This window comes from Liolophura sinensis, chromosome 12 (genome assembly GCF_032854445.1).
Source record: "Liolophura sinensis isolate JHLJ2023 chromosome 12, CUHK_Ljap_v2, whole genome shotgun sequence".
In the NCBI taxonomy this organism is placed as follows: domain Eukaryota; kingdom Metazoa; phylum Mollusca; class Polyplacophora; order Chitonida; family Chitonidae; genus Liolophura; species Liolophura sinensis.
The window spans coordinates 20,752,197-20,773,194 of NC_088306.1; the positions used below are offsets into that span (position 1 = coordinate 20,752,197).

A 20,998-nucleotide genomic window follows, 5' to 3' on the forward strand; every position below is an offset into this window, starting at 1 on the left:
GATAATTATTCATTAATATTAATATTCATTTTTTTTGGGCACAACTGATACAATGCATGTACAGTGATGAATGTACTCGAGGGGGTCTCCATGGCGTACTGGTTAACGTGCTGACACAGCAGAATGACCAAGGACACTCTAACATGTGAGGGTGCTGTGAGTTGAAGCCGAGGTCATTTTTGATTACTGATTACTTTTCCCATCGTACGCCGGAAGGTCTGTCAGCATCCTGCGGATGGCTATGGGTTTCCCTGGGGCTGGGCCCTGTTTCCTCCACCATAATGCTGGTCACTGTTGTATCAGTGAAATATTCTTGTGTACAGTGTAAAACTCTAATGTACTTTAAGGTACAAATACAGTATTTCACCTAAAAGTAAGTAATTTTCAAATCCATTTTGCTTGATCCTGGGCCTCTTGCATGTTTGAGTTTTGTGTTTGGATTGTTTGTCTTATCAGAAAAAACAAAAATAAAATAAATAAAAAAAAGACCATTATATGCTTGTAAATGTGCATTTTACCTACTAATGATATTTGTAGCTTCATTTTTGTATTCAGCAGTCTACAGTATAAGATATACCTATATCTTGTGGGTGGCCAAACAGATGGTGGTAAAACGTGTAGCTTCTGATAGCTGGCAGACACGCACACACGAGATGTAGGTTCAATCCTTGGGACAGGCAATTTCCTGATTTCAGGTTGTCATATTTTGTACAACCTTGGTGACTGTTTGTGGGGTCTAATGTTCGTTTTCATCTACCAAAATGGCATCGAAGTCAGCATGTGACAGATAGGAAAGTTTATCACTTACTTGCCGGGTCAGTGGTTTACCAATGTGTGGTCGTTCCCTTAAAAGTTAAGCATTCTTGTAATTTTAGGGCGCTAAGCATCTTGTTGAGTCTCTCTGGCTGGGTCTATAGGTGTCAGTATACAAAAGTCAGCACTGTAACCTTGTGGCTATTTAGCATCCAAGCTATTATGCTACATGAAAATTTGATGCCACTGTGAAGACACCAGACAGGACACCCAAACCAGTCAATAGGAAAATGGACACCAGATATGACACCCCACCCAGTCACCAGACTGAGTATTGTTTGGCATACATGCACGTGCCAATCCCCCCTTTTGAAGGAAATTCTGAAACTTATTTTACAATTTGACTATGATCAAATCTACAAAATACACATTACTGATCTAAAATAACCACCAAATAATAAGATCTTCAACAAGGATATGTATGTGTATTAACCCTCATGCCATGCAAATCTTCCATAAGTATAAAATTGACAAATTTTAGTTTCGTGTAGGTCAGCAAATATACAACATATATCAATGAACATATTGTGAAATGTACAGATCATTTTTTTTTCCATCCTTACACATTTTAAAAATAAAGTTGTGTAAAATTATGAAATCATATCAAAGCAGTAAAATGCTAAAATTGTTACATGTAGTTCTAGCCATAGTATTTATTTCACTTTTAAGACAACGACAAACATTATGGTGGGAGGGAACCGGGCTTAGGCAACTGTATTAAGAACAGATTTAGGCAGGTGTAAAATACTGCTTTGTGTTGATTGACATTAACTTCAACAATTCTGAGAAATAAAAGTTGCTTTCAAATGCTCAAACTGGCAGCACATACACTGAAGTCCTGAAGACATAGAGAACACATCTTCATGTCAATGATATGATATGCCAGCTACACATACGTATATTTAAATGCGCAACACTAGACATGAGAAAGACAGTTTTCTCATGACATACAATTAAATGCTTCTGTGATTTCATCAAAAAAGAAATGAACAGTTTATGTAAAATATATATTATTTGTAAATGTTAAAAATGGCAGTGTGAATATCACTGATCAAAGTACCCACTTTTACAATCTCACTGATGGTCATAAAAAAAAGAGGAAAAGAAAAGAACATGTAAAACTTTTACGCCACAGCCACCTATTCCTGGCTGCAGAAAACAACTGGCTGATGACAGGCAAAATATTTAGTAAACTCGAAACAAACAACATTATTGCTGAAGGAACAAAAATGCACTTGTTCTCATGCTGGCCTTAAGAGAACAGAAGATATAAAAGTTTTCTAATTCTTCTTTTTTTTGGTAGTGTTCATTGCATCCACTTGCTATAGAAGGTCATTTCAATGTCCATTTCAAACAGCTCTCTAAAACTCTCAAAATTGGTACAAAGTTTTCTGATTACGGCATTCATTCTTGCGACGACCTTAAAAATGTGGCCAGCGTTTTTTGCCGAGGGGTACTTTTCCGTTTGCCAGGAGTAGATAACTCTGTCATCCACTCTTCAAAAATGGCCTCCATCTTTTTGCGACTACTTGGATTGCCGTTGTTGACTGTTGGGAGGATTTTGTCAGCTTTTAGGAACTGGACAAATCTCTTCAGCTCCAAGAAACTGCTGTGTTCACTGTAGGGGATGCCTGTTGTTAAAAAATACACAAATACTATACAAGATTGATCAATACATTGTATTTGAGAACTCTGCATATACCTTCCTACAACCTGATCAACACATTGCTAGGCTTGGGAAAACAGAGGTTCAGGATACTAAATAAATAGTCCCCAACTTCATCATATATATATATATATATATATATATATATATATATATATACATACATATATATATATATATATATATATATATAGCTTCTCCTTCACCCACCCCCACAGACAGTTAAGTAAACACACATATATAAAAGATGGCATTCTGATAGACTAGAAAGATATATCTGCATTGTTATGTACATTTCTATGGATACCCTAAATTATCAACAAACTCATCCAATAAGGTATTACTCTGGATGCAATCTGAAAACATCATTCACAAGACTTTGAAAACACTGGATGGCATTGTTTAGGGAGAGGCACATACGAACTTTATACGCCTCATGCTGGTTTCCTCTCTGGCCGTACATGGGAAGGTCTGTCAGCAACCAGCGGATGGTTGTGGGTTTTCCCTGGGCTTTGCCCGGTTTCCTCTCACTATAATGTTGGCTGCCGTCATATAAGTGAAATATTCTTCAGTCCGGGGTACAACACCAATCAAATAAATAAATAAATAAATAAATAAATAAATAAATATGAACTTAATAGGAATTATATAAGTTCAAGTCCTGCTCATGCTGGCTTTTACTCCGACCACAAGTGGGAAGGTCTGTCGGCAACCTGAGGATGGTTGAGGGTTTGCCAGGCTCTGCCCTGTTTTCTCCCACCATAATGTTGGCTGCAGTCGTATAAGTGAAATATTCTTGAGTATGGCGTAAAACACCAATCAAATAAATAAAAAGGAACTTTATAAAAATTATATAATAACCTAACGTGCCTCTCACTGTGAGTTCAAGTCCTGCTCATGCTGGCTTTCACTCCGGCCATAAGTGGGAATGTCTTCCGGCAATCTGAGGATGGTTGTGGGCTTCCCCCAGACTTTGCCCAGTTTTCTCTTAGCATAATGTTGGGTGCCGTCGTATAAGTGAAATGTTTTTCAGTATGGCGTAAAACACCCATCAAATAAATCAACATAATAACCTGTCCAGATCAGATAACATTTGCATTATGTCTGTGGTCAAATTTGCTAAAGGGTATGTCACAATGCACTATACAATATCACACAGGAATTGTTTTATCTCCTATTATTATTTAAACATGATCTATTATTAAAAAATGAATGCACACTGAAGCACCCTAAATGATCATAAAATTTGTCCATGACTTACTTGACCATTTTTCCAGATTCTGACTATTATATCGATTTTAGAAAGGTGTTTTGAGGTTTGCTTGGAACATGGGTACCTAACTAGAAAAAAGTTTCAGCTCAAAAAAAAAAAAATTTTGTGACATTTATTTGCCTCTAAAAATGCACTTTGGGGGTGAAATTTGAGATCGATTAAGGTAATTCTACAAAAAAAAATGTAAATGCTAATTTTTCGTAAGATCTTAACCTTATAAAAGACAATGACTTGGAATGCTAGGCAAGTAGTCCTTCGGTTAATGGATAATCTGACATGTCTGCAATCATCTCATATTTTACCGTACGGTCAATTACACTATAGGAGAGTCAGAAGGATTTGCTCAGTGACAGTGGTATATTTTGGATGACAAGTTCGAGGATTGTCCCAGGTGGTTCTCATGCCAGTGCGGTGCAATGACCCAGGAGCCTTTCACTACAGCAGTCAATGTCCAGCTTGTGGTAGCTACCTCTCCAGCCGCAAGAAAGATCTGTCAGCAATCAACGGATGGTCGTGGGTTTTTAACCAGGCTCTGCTTAGTTTCTTCCCCACCATAATGTTGGCTGCCATCGTGTAAGTGAAATATTCTCGAGTCAGAGTAAAACACCAATCATATAAGTAAATGGTTCAAGGGTTCAGCCTCTTTTCACCATTTGGAAGCATCAAACAGGAGTTTGTTTCTATCTAATACTAGCTTTGGTCCTTTCATCACTTCATCACAGCGCATAGTTTAGGCATCGACCGGTCAATAAACGGATACAGGATCGTTTCTGATTGGCTGGTGTGAGAAATACACGCTATGCTTGGCCCAATCTGAATTTTAGGTATAGCAGATTTATTCAAGCGTGACAAGTTGCAAGGTTTAACCCAGAAAATCTTCTCTACACTGTCAGCTAATCAGTGTGTATCCTGTGTCCTTTTAAGAATATAATTGCAGACTATATATCATGAGCTGTGTATACACCTCCCATGGAAAAAAAAGTGAAGGAAAAAATCTGACACAACCTACCATAGATGGTGACACCATTACGGCTGGCCTTGGGTTTGATGTGTTGCAGGCTGGGTACTTTGTTGCTGTGACTCCACCCAGTGGGTGACAGAGCTATTATCCCCTCAAATCTGGGGTTGTCCTGCAGGTGTTCATGAAGTTTCTATAAACATAAAGAGCTCAAAATATCAGCTTGACACATTCCATGGGATAAAAACTTATAAAATTGAGACTGCCGATGTGTACCCTGTCCTCACCCTACTGATTAATAGTCAACTCAGGGGCAGACAACTCTGAAAAAGCTTACTTCAAGTTCGAGACTACCCATGGGTAGAACGCATGTCCTGTCCTTACACTATTGATAAATAGTTAACTCAGCGGGACACAACTCTGTAAAAGCTTACTTCAAGATTGAGGGAGCGAGTGAGTGAATGCTTGGGGTTTAACATCGTACTTAACAATTTTTCAGTCATATGACGACGAAGGAATTCATAGAGTGCATGTAATGTGCCTCCATGTTGCATGACGGATTTCCACCGCTCTTTCATCTAGTGCTGCTTCACTGAGACGCCTTACCAAAGGCAAGTAAGCAGCCGCCCTAGCCATTATACTGATACGGGTCAACCAGTCATTGCACTTTCCCCTTCATTACAACTTCCTCTTTTAAAGCCTTAGGTGTGACTTGACCCAGAACTGACCCTGGATCTACCGCTCCCAAAGTGGACACTCTACCAACTGTGCTATCGGGGCGGGTTTCAAGATTGAGACTGCCCAAGGGGTAAGATGCATACCCTAATAAAACACCCAAAAATCAACACAGGGGGAGACAACTCTGTAAAAGCTTACTTTGAGATTCAGACTACTCATGGGTAAGATGTGTACCCTAACATGTGACTACTGATAAAACCTTTACAAAAGTCAACACAGGGGGAGACAACTCTGTAAAAGCTTACTTTGAGATTCAGACTACTCATGGGTAAGATGTGTACCCTAACATGTGACTACTGATAAAACCTTTACAAAAGTCAACACAGGGGGAGACAACTCTGTAAAAGCTTACTTTGAGATTCAGACTACTCATGGGTAAGATGTGGACCCTAACATGTGACTACTGATAAAACCTTTACAAAAGTCAACACAGGGGGAGACAGCACTGTAAAAGCTTACTTTGAGATTGAGACTGCCCATGGGTAAGATGTGGACCCTGGCCTCCGACCAGCTGAGGGTGACAGCTTCATTGAGGTAAGGGTCCTCAAGACAGTCCAGGACACGCTTCTTCTCCCTTGTCACGGCAATCTTGCAGTCTAGTGCCTTGGCAATGGCTGTAACAACAAAACACAGAAGGATATAAAATAGCAATCCTGGTCTTTGATGGGTAATTTGTAGATCTGCTCACACTTCATCTGCTCAAGTTCATAGGGCCTTGGTGGGCGATGTAGCCTGTGTGGCCGTGTGCGTCTACTGTTTGTTGAAAGCCATTTGTCTTTCCACAATATGGTATGCATATTTGTATGTCACATGTGGGATAGTTTGTCAGTATCTTGCCAAAGGTCGGTGGTTTTCCCTGGAAACTCTGGTTTCCTCCAACTCAAAAACTGAAATTCATCATTTAAGTAAAAAATTCTCTTGAGTATGGTGTTCAACAAAAAAACAAAATAATAAAAAAAATGAAATACAAGAAAATCAAAAAAAATTAAAAAATACAAATAAGTAGAATATCAATTTATGAGGTAAACAGTGACTAATTTATTTATTTGATTATACGATGGCGGCCAATATTATGGTGGGAGGAAACCCGGCAGACCCCTGGGGAAATCCACGACCATTCCCAGGTTGCTGACAGAGCCAGTAATTTATATGCAAAGGAAAGCTAGTAAAGTCACAGTATCAAAGATCTGGTTCATGGTTTCTTTTGACCAAAATTTATGAAAGGAAAAAGCTGGTTTTCAAACATGATCCAAGGGTTCACAAATTGAATACATGTATGGTGGAAATTGTTATAATATGAAAAACTCACAGATCCAACTAGTTTTCACCGTTTATGAGAGATTGCATAAAATGAACCTGAATGCACTTTTTATCAAAATTTGATAACATTTGTAGCAGTTATTGCACGAAAACCGACCCCTGAGAATCACAGCATTCATTAAGACTGCAAAACGTATCCTTGGATCTGAGATTGAACAGATTTTCATGAAAATAGGACAACATATACAGGAGCAGTTATAGCGCAGAAACCAAAGCATTAACACCCCCTGTTTTTATGTATGCATGCTTGAGGTTTAACGTCGTACTTAACAACTTTTCAGTCATATGACGATAATTGTTTTTATGAATGCTTGAGATAAAATGCAAGATTGCACTGACCTGTGAAGACCCTTTCCTTGCCTATGGTATAGGATCCACAAACCACAAGGGTGTTGGGATTTTTAGACATCGCGTCCATCACCAGAGAAACAGCCACATCTATCACTTCCTGTTGCTCGGCGAATGTGTAAGTTGGGTCGCAGTACCTGACAGAAAGCACAGACAGGATCTAGAATCAAGTACTACCACACTGTGTACACTAGGCAACACTGGCCGCCCTACATGACAGAAAGCACAGACAGGATCTAGAATCAAGTACTACCACACTGTATACACTAGGCAACACTGGTCGCCCTACCTGACAGAAAGCACAGGCAGGGTCTACAATCTAGGACTACCACACTGTAAACACTAGGCAACACTGGTCGCCCTACCTGACAGAAAGCACAGGCAGGGTCTACAATCTAGGACTACAACACAGTACAACACTAGGCAACACTGGTCGCCCTACCTGACAGAAAGCACAGGCAGGGTCTACAATCAAGAACTACAACACTGTATAACACTAGTCAACACCGGTCGCCCTACCTGACAGAAAGCACAGGCAGGGTCTACAATCAAGAACTACAACACTGTATAACACTAGTCAACACCGGTCGCCCTACCTGACAGAAAGCACAGGCAGGGTCTACAATCCAGGGCTACAACACTGTATAACACTAGGCAACACCAGTCGCCCCACCTGACAGAAAGCACAGGTAGGCTCTACAATCAAGTACTACCACACTGTATACACTAGCAACACCGGTCGCCCTACCTGGCAGAAAGCACAGGCAGGGTCTACAATCAAGGATTACAACACTGTAAACACTAGGCAACACCGGTTGCCCTACCTGACAGAAAGCACAGGCAGGGTCTACAATCAAGGATTACAACACTGTAAACACTAGGCAACACCGGTTGCCCTACCTGACAGAAAGCACAGACAGGATCTACAATCAAGTACTACAACACTGTATTACACTAGGCAACACCAGTCGCCCTACCTGACAGAAAGCACAGGTAGGGTCTACAATCAAGGACTACAACACTGTATACACTACCCAACACTGGTCGCCCTACCTGACAGAAAGCACAGACAGGGTCTACAATCTAGGACTACCACACTGTAAACACTAGGCAACACCAGTCGCCCTACTTGACAGAAAGCACAGGTAGGGTCTACAATCAAGGACTACAACACTGTATACACTAGGCAACACTGGTCGCCCTACCTGACAGAAAGCACAGGCAGGGTCTACAATCTAGGACTACCACACTGTAAACACTAGGCAACGCTGGTCGCCCTACCTGACAGAGAGCACAGACAGGATCTACCATCAAGAACTACCATACTGTATACACTAGGCAACACCGGTTGCCCTACCTGACAGAAAGCACAGACAGGATCTAGAATCAAGTACTACCACATTGTATACACTAGGCAACACCGGTCGCCCTACATGACAGAAAGCACAGGTAGGGTCTACAATCAAGTACTACAACACTGTGTACACTAGGCAACACTGGTCGCCCAACCTGACAGAAAGCACAGGCAGGGTCTACAATCAAGTACTACCACACTGTAACACTAGGCAACACTGGTCGCCCTACCTGACAGAAAGCACAGACAGGATCTACAATCCAGGGCTACAACACTGTATACACTAGACAATACCAGTCGCCCAACCTGACAGAAAGCACAGGCAGGGTCTACAATCAAGGATTACAACACTGTATACATTAGGCAACACTGGTCGCCCTATCTGACAGAAAGCACAGGTAGGGTCTACAATCAAGTACTACAACATTGTATTACACTAGGCAACACTGGTCGCCCTACCTGACAGAAAGCACAGCAGGGTCTACAATCTAGGACTACAACACAGTACAACACTAGGCAACACTGGTCGCCCTACCTGACAGAAAGCACAGGCAGGGTCTACAATCAAGAACTACAACACTGTATAACACTAGTCAACACCGGTCGCCCTACCTGACAGAAAGCACAGGCAGGGTCTACAATCAAGAACTACAACACTGTACAACACTAGTCAACACCGGTCGCCCTACCTGACAGAAAGCACAGGCAGGGTCTACAATCCAGGGCTACAACACTGTATAACACTAGGCAACACCAGTCGCCCCACCTGACAGAAAGCACAGGTAGGCTCTACAATCAAGTACTACCACACTGTATACACTAGGCAACACCGGTCGCCCTACCTGACAGAAAGCACAGGCAGGGTCTACAATCAAGGATTACAACACTGTAAACACTAGGCAACACCGGTTGCCCTACCTGACAGAAAGCACAGGCAGGGTCTACAATCAAGGATTACAACACTGTAAACACTAGGCAACACCGGTTGCCCTACCTGACAGAAAGCACAGACAGGATCTACAATCAAGTACTACAACACTGTATTACACTAGGCAACACCAGTCGCCCTACCTGACAGAAAGCACAGGTAGGGTCTACAATCAAGGACTACAACACTGTATACACTACCCAACACTGGTCGCCCTACCTGACAGAAAGCACAGGCAGGGTCTACAATCTAGGACTACCACACTGTATACACTAGGCAACACCAGTCGCCCTACCTGACAGAAAGCACAGGTAGGGTCTACAATCAAGGACTACAACACTGTATACACTAGGCAACACTGGTCGCCCTACCTGACAGAAAGCACAGGCAGGGTCTACAATCTAGGACTACAACACCGTATAACACTAGGCAACACCAATTCTATTTTGTTTTATGGGCGACCCGACACTAAACCTCCGAAAAGCAAGAAATTCACCGTCTTATTTTGTCAAATCTTAAAATTTTAATGATTTTCCTGTTTTTCAAGGCTTTCTAATCAAATAAAAACATATTAAACAGGAAAAATTGCTGAGACAGTTCACTCTTCCCATGAATTAAACAGGATTTTCAGTCTTATTTTTATACCCTCTACTCACTGAAAAAAGATTCATTCAGCCCTTAAAACAAAAAATTTAATGGGTAGTTATCCCTATGTTGGTAGTTATCCCTATGTGGGTAGTTATCCCTATGTGGGTAGTTATCCCTATGTGGGTAGTTATCCCTATGTTGGTAGTTATCCCTATGTTGGTAGTTATCCCTATGTGGGTAGTTATCCCTATGTGGGTAGTTATCCATATGTGGGTAGTTATCCCTATGTTGGTAGTTATCCCTATGTGGGTAGTTATCCCTATGTTGGTAGTTATCCCTATGTGGGTAGTTATCCATACGTTGGTAGTTATCCTTATGTTGGTAGTTATCCCTACATTAATAATATGGATAACTACCAATAAATATAATTTATTTGCCTGGTACACTACTGGCCTTTAGGACATACTGGTAACTTACAAACTTTCCAATATGTCACCCACAGGTTATCACATTATGTGGTTGCCATAATTTTTCTGTTCCACAAATGACTTCTCGGTTTACAAACTCACGTGGTGTCCAGGTACAGTGTGTGGATTTTGTTTTTCACGATGGGAGAGTACTCTTCCATGCTCCTGTGAGCGCGGAAGTCCCCAGTGTGCAGGAGATTTGTCCCATCCTTCAGCTTGAACAAAATTAACACAGAGCCAGGACAACTGGAAATAAAATGAAAATAGGAATAGTGAAATAAACTGCTTAACAGATTTTTAAATGATTCCTGATGAGAGTAAATAATTAAACATTTCAATTATTCGCATAATTAAGTTTTGTATGATTAATAAATTCTGGGATTCCATTTTATTGAATATGTTTCTGTGCAAAAAAGGCTCCAAATATTTTCAGAATTCGAACAAATTTTGTATGTGGGTTCCTTTGTATATTAATCTTCAGTCTGAAATTAAGTCAGATCCATTCATAAGTTTTGAATATCTAGCTTGGCATATGATTTCTACGAATTTGCTGGTTTCTTCATATTTAAGGTCAAATGCCATTTCCAATATTATTTCAATTCTATGTTCCTTTGGCATGAGGCTGGTCTCAGTGCACACGTACTCATGACACCGCTTCACCGAGGTCTCACACACGGCACAATGACTGGCAAACTACCTCACAGTCGAGCAGAGAGAAATTGTAATACATTGTCCAGACAAAAGAAAACACTCTCGGGCTCCTTAATTGGCAACTCCGGACAACACCTTTATAATATGCAAATTTGAAAGTTCATTCAAAAAAGTTAACAATACGCAATAAGAAATACATTATTTGGCCCTATCGGTTACTCACTGGTTTGCCTCCATAAATGTCACCTCCACCCCGCAGATGACCGTGGGTGTGTCCAGAGGAATGGTGTGGATGTACTCAGGCTGAACGTACAGCTTGGACCTCACCAGATTACCTGTAATCTGAAAGAGAAAGGAATATGTGGTCATCAAGATGAGTGATGGTTGCGAAGTCAGATTTTATCACCATTGTTAGGAAGACCAGTCAATTAACAATCTCGTCCAGGGTGGTTGTATATTTCTTAAAAGGCTCAGAAGAAACAGCTACTTAGTTTACACGAATTCATCCCTAAAGTTTCTAAATAGATACCGTAATTCTTCAACCTTTTCAACCATTTCTGTGAAGAATGTTTTAGAACATTCAGAGAGTACTATGGGGAGACTAGAAATAATCTGCAGTTTTATGAAGCTCGCATCTTTAATGACACAAACCAACCATTTTTTTTGTCATTTTCATAATAACTGTATGCATAAATTTCACTGAAAAAAAGTGTTTAGAAAAATTGAAAAGGTTAAAGATTTACATCATATCAGTTTTATAATTTTGATTATGTCATGATTTTGGCTCAATGCAGAAATATTTTCAAGGTCTTTAATAAGTCAACTGGTGTCCTTCAAAATACAAAAAATCTACATGGTACTCCTAAAGGAGACAAATAGTTAAGAATTTTAGTCTGTGCTTTTGACACCTGTGATGCTGTGCTTCAATGATTGTTTGTAACAAAATAAACAAACCTCAGAAAAAGGAAATCACACTGCTGATGTAAGTTAATCTTAAAAGTTTTGGTCAAATGTACAATATACTGTTAAAAATCTGTCTTGTGTACTATTCAACAGCAGATGGGTGACCAAGGTTAGTTTTGTGTACCACTGAGCAGTCAGTTGTGTGTGTGACATCAGTTATGTGTACTTTTGAGCAGAAGATGGAATGGATGAAGTCAGCTATGTGTGCATTTGTGCAGTAGATGGGATGCGTGAAGTCAGTTTTGAGTACCCTTTGGGAAGCCAATGGGATGTTTGAAATCAGTTTTATGTACTTTTGAGCAATATATGGGATGGGTGAAGTCAGTATGTGCACATCAGTGCAGTCGATGTGATGGGTGAAGTCATTATTCACATTTTTTCAAATTTAACATTGAGCAAGACAGGATGTTTGAAGTCAGTTACATTGTATGATTACGTTTGAAGAATAGATGCAATGGGTGAAGTCAATTTTGTGTACTTTTGAGAAATATATGGGATCGGTGAAGTCAGTATGTGAACCTTTGAATAATAGATGGGATGTGTGAAGTCAGTTTTGTGTACCATTCAGCAGTAAATGGATCTTTGAAGTCAGTTATGTGTACCTTTGAGCAGTAGATGGGATGTTTAAAGGACTTGGCCAGGCCTCTGTAGTGGTCATAATGGAAGTGAGACAGGAAGTACGCCGTGCATTCTGGGACAGATCCATAACAAAAAGCATCCACGGTGAATGGTGTACCTTGTATCAGAAAAGAAAAAAATTAGTCATTTCAAAATTAAAAAACGTATGTCCGTTCTAATCTATCAGGCGTAATTCCTCAGCTACAAACAATGACAATGCTCTGTCTCGATGTAATTTGTGCAGCTTACATGGAGTTTTAGTTACATTAACTGAGACAGAATGTGAGGCCAAATTGAGGAATGTTTAATTTTGTCTTGTTACATTGTTACCCTGAAGAGAGCTGTCTTATGCTTTAGCCCTGATCACAGATCACTCTCCCTCAAACAAAATTCCTCGTTACCTGGAATTTTCTTGTAAAATGGACAGTTTCTTGTGGGTTTCTTCCGTTCAAAACCAGTGGAGGAATTACTTTGGTCAGAGTCAAAACCACTCTTGATGGCAGCACTTTTTGGTCCTGTGACACTTGATTTATTGATTTTATTTGTCTCTGATTTGATTGTGGACACAAGCTCTCTTGCAGGCCATTTTTCTGCAACTTCAGGTTTAAGCACATTTTTGTTCACGGATGTGTTCTTCTCAGAACGTCGGGAGCCTCCTTTCGGTTGGAAGAATGACAAAAGTGAAGATTGCTTTGACGCAGCTGTTGTTGCTTTGGGAGGGGAACTATGTGCAGCATGGTCACTTTTTTCTGATGGAGATGCAAACACAACCTCCACTTCACTACACTGACTAAGAGATTTTACTTCTGAGGAGAAAGAGTGCCTTTTGCCAGTCACCTCCCCTGATTGCTGTTTTGAGTGGAGAGTTGTCTCCCTTCCTCCCTTCTTTCCTGTCTCTCCTTTTCCACCCATAGCAGATTTTTTAGCGGCTTTAGAATTTCCTCCCCCTGATAATAAACCTTGAGTTTTTGATAAACTGGCATTGCACTGTTTGTCATCTTTTACTGCATTGCTTTCAGCATGACTGATTCCTCCATTCTCAGCGTCTAACAGATGCTGAATAAAATCCACTGATCCACAACTATCTTCATCCTCAGCAGGAGTCAAGGTCATTTTAACTTCGCTATTTGCAAATTTCTCTTCTTTCACACCACAATCATCATTTTTCATCTTGCCATTTATGTTATCAACATTTTCATCTTCATCAATTCTGTCAATATCACTGTCACTGCCTAAAGCATCTGCTAACATGTCAGAAATATCCCTGTCTTCATCATCAAGGAACTCATCCAATTCCTCAACCTTTTGATTCTCGTCTTTTGTGACATTCGGCTTTGTGTTTGAATCCTCATCATCAATAATATACACCCCTGGTACTGACAACCGGTCAGGTGTCTCATAATCTAACCGCCTCTTCAAAACTTTTTCTTTCGTCGAGGTACAAATGTTCTCTTTTGAAAATTTCTTGAAAAATCCCAGATCACCTTCTGACCTATTTTTTTTTATTTTTGAGGATTTCTTGGAGGACCTTTTCTTTGTTTGAAGGCTTTGTTGCTTAGAGCAGGATAACTTGGAGGTAGATGTTGTCTTCTTCACTGACCTTTTCGTTGAATCAGTGGAGGATTTGTTGAAATCTGAGACAACAGTGGAGCGTGAACGACCACAGCTATTAGATGAGCTTTTTGTTGTGGACAGCTGAGTGAATTCTCGCGAATCAGGACTGCAAATATCTACCAAAATAAGAAACAACAGTGAATTAAATAAAATTAGAAGAAAAAGTATAGGTTTCCCCTGGGCTCTGCCTGGTTTCCTCGCACCATAATCCTGGACGCCATCGTAAAAGTGAAATATTCTTTAGTCCAGTGTAAAACACCAATCAAATAAATAAATATAGGAAAAGTATAGGACCATTTCAAAATCAAATTATCATTAATTAGCACTGAATGATAGTGAATTATCCAGTGATAATGTTACATCTGGTTTTTATTACACGGAAAGCTTGAGCTGATTTTCTAGGGGCCAGGTGAGGGTACAGACAGTATCACATGAACACTGTATAGGTCTGGTAAAAAGATCTGTAAATCAGGGGATAATAGCAGTTATTTTTCCATCTACCGACCACCACATTCTAGGCGAAATTGAGTATTTCTTTCAACTGACACAGGTTTTTCGTTTTTGTTTTGACCGACTGTTTGAGATACTAAAATTGAGCGTTTTTGTGCTTTACCATCTGATGATAACGCATATCCAGGTATGAATTGTCTACAATCCCATGTTAAAGGATAAATAAAAGGTACTATAAAATGTAATCTATGGTTTTATTTATTTATTTATCTGACTGGTGTTTTACACACCTTATTTCCCTTTTACAACGGCGGCCAGCATTATGGTGGGAGGAAACTGGGCAGTATGGTCAACTGGGCTGTATGGTTTTAAGGAAAATGGAGAAAGATATGCCAACCTTCCCCGTTCCCCGAAAAAGCCGTTTTGACAGCTATCACTGTATTCATCATTGCAGGTTACTCAATTTCCGGATTAAATGCTGGGGCCTAAGGCAAACCATCATTTACAGTTATTTTTAAGTCCCGAGAAGAAAGCTTTTTTTGTAATTTATATGTTAGACCGCCTCATGTCTTAATACTTATATTAAGAAATAAAGACCAAGCGTATCATGCATTCTTCATTCAGTATACATGTCTACCTTCAATAAATAAATACAAAGTCGAGTTTGTAAACACCTATAAACTGGACACCTGACAAATGCATTACAATATAATGTGATTTGAAAAGACCAGCTAAATGATTTATTTATTTGATTCGTGTTTTAAGCCGTACTCAAGAATATTTCACTTATACTACTGCAACCAGCATTATGGTGGGAGGAACACGGAATGAGCCCGGGAGAAACCCACGACCATCCGCAGGTTGCTGGTAGACCTTACCACGTACGACCAGCTAAAGGAATTTGTTCTACAAATTAAATAAAATGCTTTCTTTTCATTTTTTTTTTTTAACAAATATACCTAATGTTGTACAGCCTCCAAATTTTTGATTCTCTCCTGCCTCATGCCCTGCCCTGTGTCCTGCCAGACGAGAGTGCTTGTAGTTACGGTAGTGACTCTGGACTGTGTTGTTACAGGAAATACCAGCCGAACACTCTGATTCATAAATAAAAACACAGGAAAAAACATATGAACAACAGAAAATCAATACCACACCAAAAGTTTGAAATATTTCTGGACCCATTGATTTGTACATCTGTTTATGGACTTTCTGCAGCAGCCACATATAAATGACCTATCAATAACCAAAATTCTGAGAAATATGATACATGTATACAGTACTGCTGATTCTCTTGCTAAATGACTTATTCGGTTATTTACTTTGTTATTTATTTCATTGATGTTTTACGCCATACTCAAGACTATTTCACTGATATCATGGCAGACAGCATTTGGTGGGAGGAAACCCAGGACAGCCGGAGGGGAAACCCGACAACCATCCACAGGCTGCTGACAGACCTTAAAGAGTACAGCCTATGAAGAAGCTGGCATGAACTGGAATTGAACTCACAGCAATCACATTGGTGAAAGGCTCATAACACAATGATAATACATACAAATGGAGCAGGTCACTTAACAGAATGAAAGTTGTAAACACGCAAGCATATATGCCAAATATTTATACATAGTATTTGGTATGTGATGGAGTGTAGCGTAACAGTGGGTCAGTCCAAACATGGGGCATCTTTAATAAGTATTTAATTTTATATATTTAATTTAATTGATGTTTTAAATCTTTAGTAACACTGAACAATATGTGAGCAGTGCAAGTCTTAAAAGTGCAGGTGTAATTAATAAAAGTCTTAGCTCTTGATTACGTCTAAAACTCTAACCTTCCTCTGGTCCTTGTGATCGGTCCATGCATTCGGTTACATGGCTGCTGGGCGAATCAATGATGAGGAGACACAGGGGCATCTGACACATGGGGCAAAACCCCTCGTACTTTGGCCTCTTGGGTGATACTTTGTCCTTTGAGACGGGGCTGGACTGGGTGGTCTTGCGATGGTTTGCAGGTGACTTTTTTGCTGAGGTTTTCTTCTGTGGCTGCTAAAATTAAGTTGGTTACAACATGGTTACTATGGTAACAGAGTGAGTAAGTGAGTGTGAGGGTTTAACGTCGTACTTAACAATTTTTCAGTCATATGACAATGGAGTCCTTAGAGTGGATGTAACGTGTCTCTTTGGCACGTTACATCCAGGTTATGTAGATTTCCAGCGCTCTTATCTAGTGGTGCTTCACTGAGATGACTTGCCGAGGGCAAGTAAGCCACCCCACTTGAGCCTTTATACTAATACAGCTCAACCAGTTGTTGCACTATCCCCTCTGCTTCCTCTTTTAAGGTCTTAAACCCAGGATTGACCTTGGATCTACTGCCCCCGAAACGGAGGCTCTACCAAATGAGCCGTCGGGGCCAGTCTATTTCAACCGACGTAGAAAACCAGGTTATGTTGATGTAAATTAAAGAGCCTATGATCTCTGACTTAAGAAGTAGATCGTTCAACTTTTCAAAACAAATCTAATCAAGTATCAAGGGCCCATAAGTAAAGCAGTGGGCCAAATTTAGTTTTGGAAACACCGTGTTTGGTTGTAAACATGAAAATCTGACTCAAGGTGTGAGTCTTCACACCATTTTTGTAGCGTGCCAGAGTAGCAGTTCTAGTAAGCATGTAAACTTTCTGTTCAGAAAACAGAAATAATGAGAAAATGCAAGCTTTCATCGGTGGGATTTCTGTTAGCAGTATGTGGTCAGATACAATGACCAAGTATCAGTCACATTTTTTTTTTAAGAAATCACACGCAAAATATGCTATTTGGTAACAATGACACATTAGAGACAGTCATGTATTCTAACTTGTGACGGTGGGCCAGCAAAATCAGAATTACAGTTTGCAACTATACCACGTTCTGACGAGCTTATGAGAAAAGAAATTGGAGGCAATACTGTCTAATAATTATTGATGTTCTATATTGACAGCTTTGGTGTAGTTATACTGTATTGGAGAACACTTCTAGTGTGAGTTCAACAAATTTCCTTTTTTTTCTATTTTAGAATCGATTTAAACGCCCAATTCGTTCGGCAAAGTGGACCGACTGGATTTTATAATTCAATGGTTAAATGTTGAGGTACGAATAGGCCTATCAGAAATTGTGGAAAATACACGTCAACGTTTAATTTAACTCTTTAACCCGTCGAATTAGGAATTTTAATAATATGACTAAAACCCCACCATAAACTGTATCAAATTGCCAAAAACATTTATTCAGGTTTTACTGTTACAGTTGAGTTGGTCGAATTCTCACGTAACGGAATATGGTGTATGAATAATGTGTGCAAGTTGCAACAACTGTAAAGTTGTGTCGTTAATTACTTTCTCCGACAGAGCTTTGCCTTTCTTGATATTTTCCTCTTGGGGATCCACTGATCGTCTTTTCCTCCTGAGAGATCTGTAACCCCAAATTTTCTCGTCCTCTTCGTCTTCCATCATCATTAGCAACTGACAGATTAAAAGAGCGCCGTTTTTGAAAGTTTTATTACCCCTCGCCCAAGAAGATTGCCGACAAGGGGAGGTAATCGCAAAACTCCAGGTTACCGGTTCTTCAATCGCACACTCTGACGTTAATGCATGAACTATCTCTAATCATCTCATCAGTCAGTCATCTGAATATGCTTTGTTAATATAAAGCCGGGAAGTTTAACTATTTTATCCTCCGAATTTATTTCAGGTCACCCGTAAAGTTACGAATCTCGCGGCAAAACAGACATTCGTATGCCGTAAGCCGTTCAACCAAAATTGACGTTCCAGGTAAATAATCGCAAGGCCCTCTCCCAAAACAACATTCCACACAAACCAACAAAGAAGTACATAGGCCTACAAGGTACGGAATTTAAGCCAATTCACACAAAGAAATGCAGTCAACAGGTCTCAGTGATGTTGGAAAGATGCAAGGGATGTTCTGCAGGCGAATGGATGAAAGCAGTAGGCCTATCCAAATCGACTTTAACAGTTATCAATAATCAAAGCATGTATCTCAGTTGTGCTTGGAATGCAACTGTAACATGTATTAACATCGCGATCTAATTATATACGGTCTTTAGTTCCAGGTTAAGCGGAATTAGACACAACACTTTACAAGATATTCTCAGCACTCTGCCTATATTTACTGAGAAGAAAATTAAACTCATTGTAAAACTTAAGAAACTTAGACTGAAGGCGTTTCATGGAATAACCTTGACTGACATGCCGGTGTCAGGGAATGGTAATACATAATATCTAAACTGAAGCGATCCCTCTTGTTGTAGAGTCGGAGTTATACAGGAAACTATTTAGGTCTATGAAGGAACCCAGATAAAAAGTCCGGATAAGATGTACCATCTGGAGAGCCATCTACAAGTATAGTTTCCTAAAAATCCAACGAACGTGGATATGTATCCGTGACAGCCTTTGATATTTATCATTATGGGTTGTTTAATTGTTTAATATCAGAATGTTCAGTAACAGGTCTTTAATATACCATTTAGTGAATGAAAAGATCAAAATTACTAAATTTGATAATTTCTGCACATATAATCAGTCATATTCATACAAAATCTTTTGATACAGAAATTATGTCATTTAAGTTCAGAATCAGCGGGGAAATATTCGACTGTAGGCCTATATACTGTAGGCCTATATACGGTCATGCTTCACGCGCAATAACTCTTGACTTATACGATGGCGGTCAGTTTTATGAGTGGAGGAAACCACGTAAAGTGCCCGAAGTAAACCATGCAGTATTTTGGCAACGTATTGAAAAACTGGGGGTCTCTGTGGTCGCGGAGGTTAGAGTGCTGGCGCGCCGTAATGACCCAGGGGCCTTCCACCAATGCAGTCGCTGAAAGTTCAAGTATAGTTTATTCGGCCTTTCTCTCTGGTCGTAAGTGGGAAGGCTCTCCAGCAACATGCGGATGGTCGTGGGTTTCCTCCGGGCTCCGGACTCCTCCCACCATAATGTTGGCAGCCGTCATATAAGTGAAACATTCTAACTTGAATACGGCGTAAAACACTAATCAAATAAATAAATAAATAAATATTTTCCCGAACTTTCCCTTGTGATGCATGACGTACTCATATATGTACTATGTTAGCGGTCAAGGAAAACAAATTGTCTCCAGTGAACGTTAGAGTGTGCAAACATCCATGCCAGCATCGTCGCTTGTTTTAAGTCACGACAAACCCTTTGGTTTTGCCAGTGTCTTACTTACATGGCGTTCGTCAGTATCACTCGTCAAACTAGTGTAAACCAATCAATCAGTTTAACATTTCATGACCCCTATATTAACTTAACCCACTGTCGGGGTACTTCTCCAATATATATACTTATGGACCTAAAAATATCGACCTGTATTTGGCAAAAGCTTTGCCCCGGTCACAGCAACCCATCAAGTTACATCCCCCCCACCCACCTGTCTTCGGTGTGTCAAAAATAACTTTTACTTTCCGTAGTTAACTTTGAACAGATCATTAACCCATTTATCTTAACAGTTATGTCCATATAATTAGTCATAGGTAAGATATAAATATGTCAGACTTCACTTGCCCCCTTTCCGATCACTTTACCTTTGACCCTTTTCCTTAATTCCTCCACCCCACCGCCCCATGGGCACCACTATGGTTATTTCAGGCTTCAGCGCCATCACTTGTACCCTCCTTTGCTTGTCTATAAGTATTTAAGCTTCCCCTCGGCCCCCTTGATAACTGCTGTTCCCCACGAGAGTCCGTGAGAGAAGCTGTTTATTACAACCCATCGAGGTCCGACTGATACCCAGGCACTGAAAACGCAGAGGTAAGTAAGCCCGTATTGAATATAGTTATAACCGCAGCCTCCAACGAATGCATGAACTCTGCAGCTCTAAAAAAAATGTTGGCGAATATTTTTACCATTGTGTTATGTCGCAGTTTCAGTTTTTCTGCTGTTATTAAAAATCTTCGTGTTAGGAAATATATCAATCCAGAATGCTGACTGTATTGTAGTTATGTGAGCATAACTGCCATTGGTGGTGGTGTTGAGGATTGGACACCATTGTCGTCCAGTGGCGTAATACGTTCACATTATACCTGATAGAGTCCTTGCCGCAGTCTATAGTTTATTAACTTGCAATATTGTACAGCACCAAATTTACATAGTATTACGTTTCATTGTTTTGATGGCCCTGGCAACTATAGGGACAGTTGATATTTATAGTGCAGAGTACAGTTGACTGGGAAATGG

At 40.0% G+C, this 20,998-nt stretch overlaps 2 protein-coding genes across 3 annotated transcripts in view; one reads left to right on the forward strand and one right to left on the reverse strand.

Moving 5' to 3' along the window:
• LOC135479890 (uncharacterized) overlaps window positions 1-20,998 on the forward strand; it is a 192,754-nt gene that overhangs the window by 135,110 nt on the left and 36,646 nt on the right. Inside the window, exon 1 of one of the 2 annotated variants that reach the window (XM_064759797.1) lies at window positions 20,428-20,572. The exons of the other annotated variant lie outside the window; for it this stretch is intronic. The gene's annotated coding sequence lies outside the window, so the exon portion shown is untranslated. Of the gene's footprint in view, window positions 1-20,427; window positions 20,573-20,998 lie in introns of those variants that run through there. 2 annotated transcript variants of the gene reach the window in all.
• On the reverse strand, window positions 1,253-18,295 carry LOC135479466 (DNA cross-link repair 1A protein-like). The gene is made up of 11 exons (XM_064759310.1): window positions 18,118-18,295; window positions 16,581-16,794; window positions 15,709-15,843; window positions 13,087-14,415; window positions 12,670-12,803; window positions 11,328-11,446; window positions 10,556-10,699; window positions 7,108-7,253; window positions 5,908-6,062; window positions 4,762-4,903; window positions 1,253-2,444 (listed from the first exon to the last, which is right to left on the reverse strand). The coding sequence occupies exons 1-11, from the start codon at window positions 18,235-18,237 to the stop codon at window positions 2,218-2,220; spliced, it is 2,865 nt and encodes a 954-aa protein (XP_064615380.1). The 5' UTR covers window positions 18,238-18,295; the 3' UTR covers window positions 1,253-2,217.

What these genes read in the sequence shown, in the direction of transcription:
- LOC135479466 (XM_064759310.1), bottom strand. Translation starts at nt 18,237, where the DNA reads ATGATGATGGAAGACGAAGAGGACGAGAAAATTTGGGGTTACAGATCT. An exon ending in ATCACAAGGACCAGAGGAAG is followed by an intron (nt 15,844 to 16,580) that starts GTTAGAGTTTTA and finishes TTTATGAATCAG; the next exon opens with AGTGTTCGGCTGGTATTTCC. An exon ending in TAATGGTGTCACCATCTATG is followed by an intron (nt 2,445 to 4,761) that starts GTAGGTTGTGTC and finishes TTTTAACAACAG; the next exon opens with GCATCCCCTACAGTGAACAC.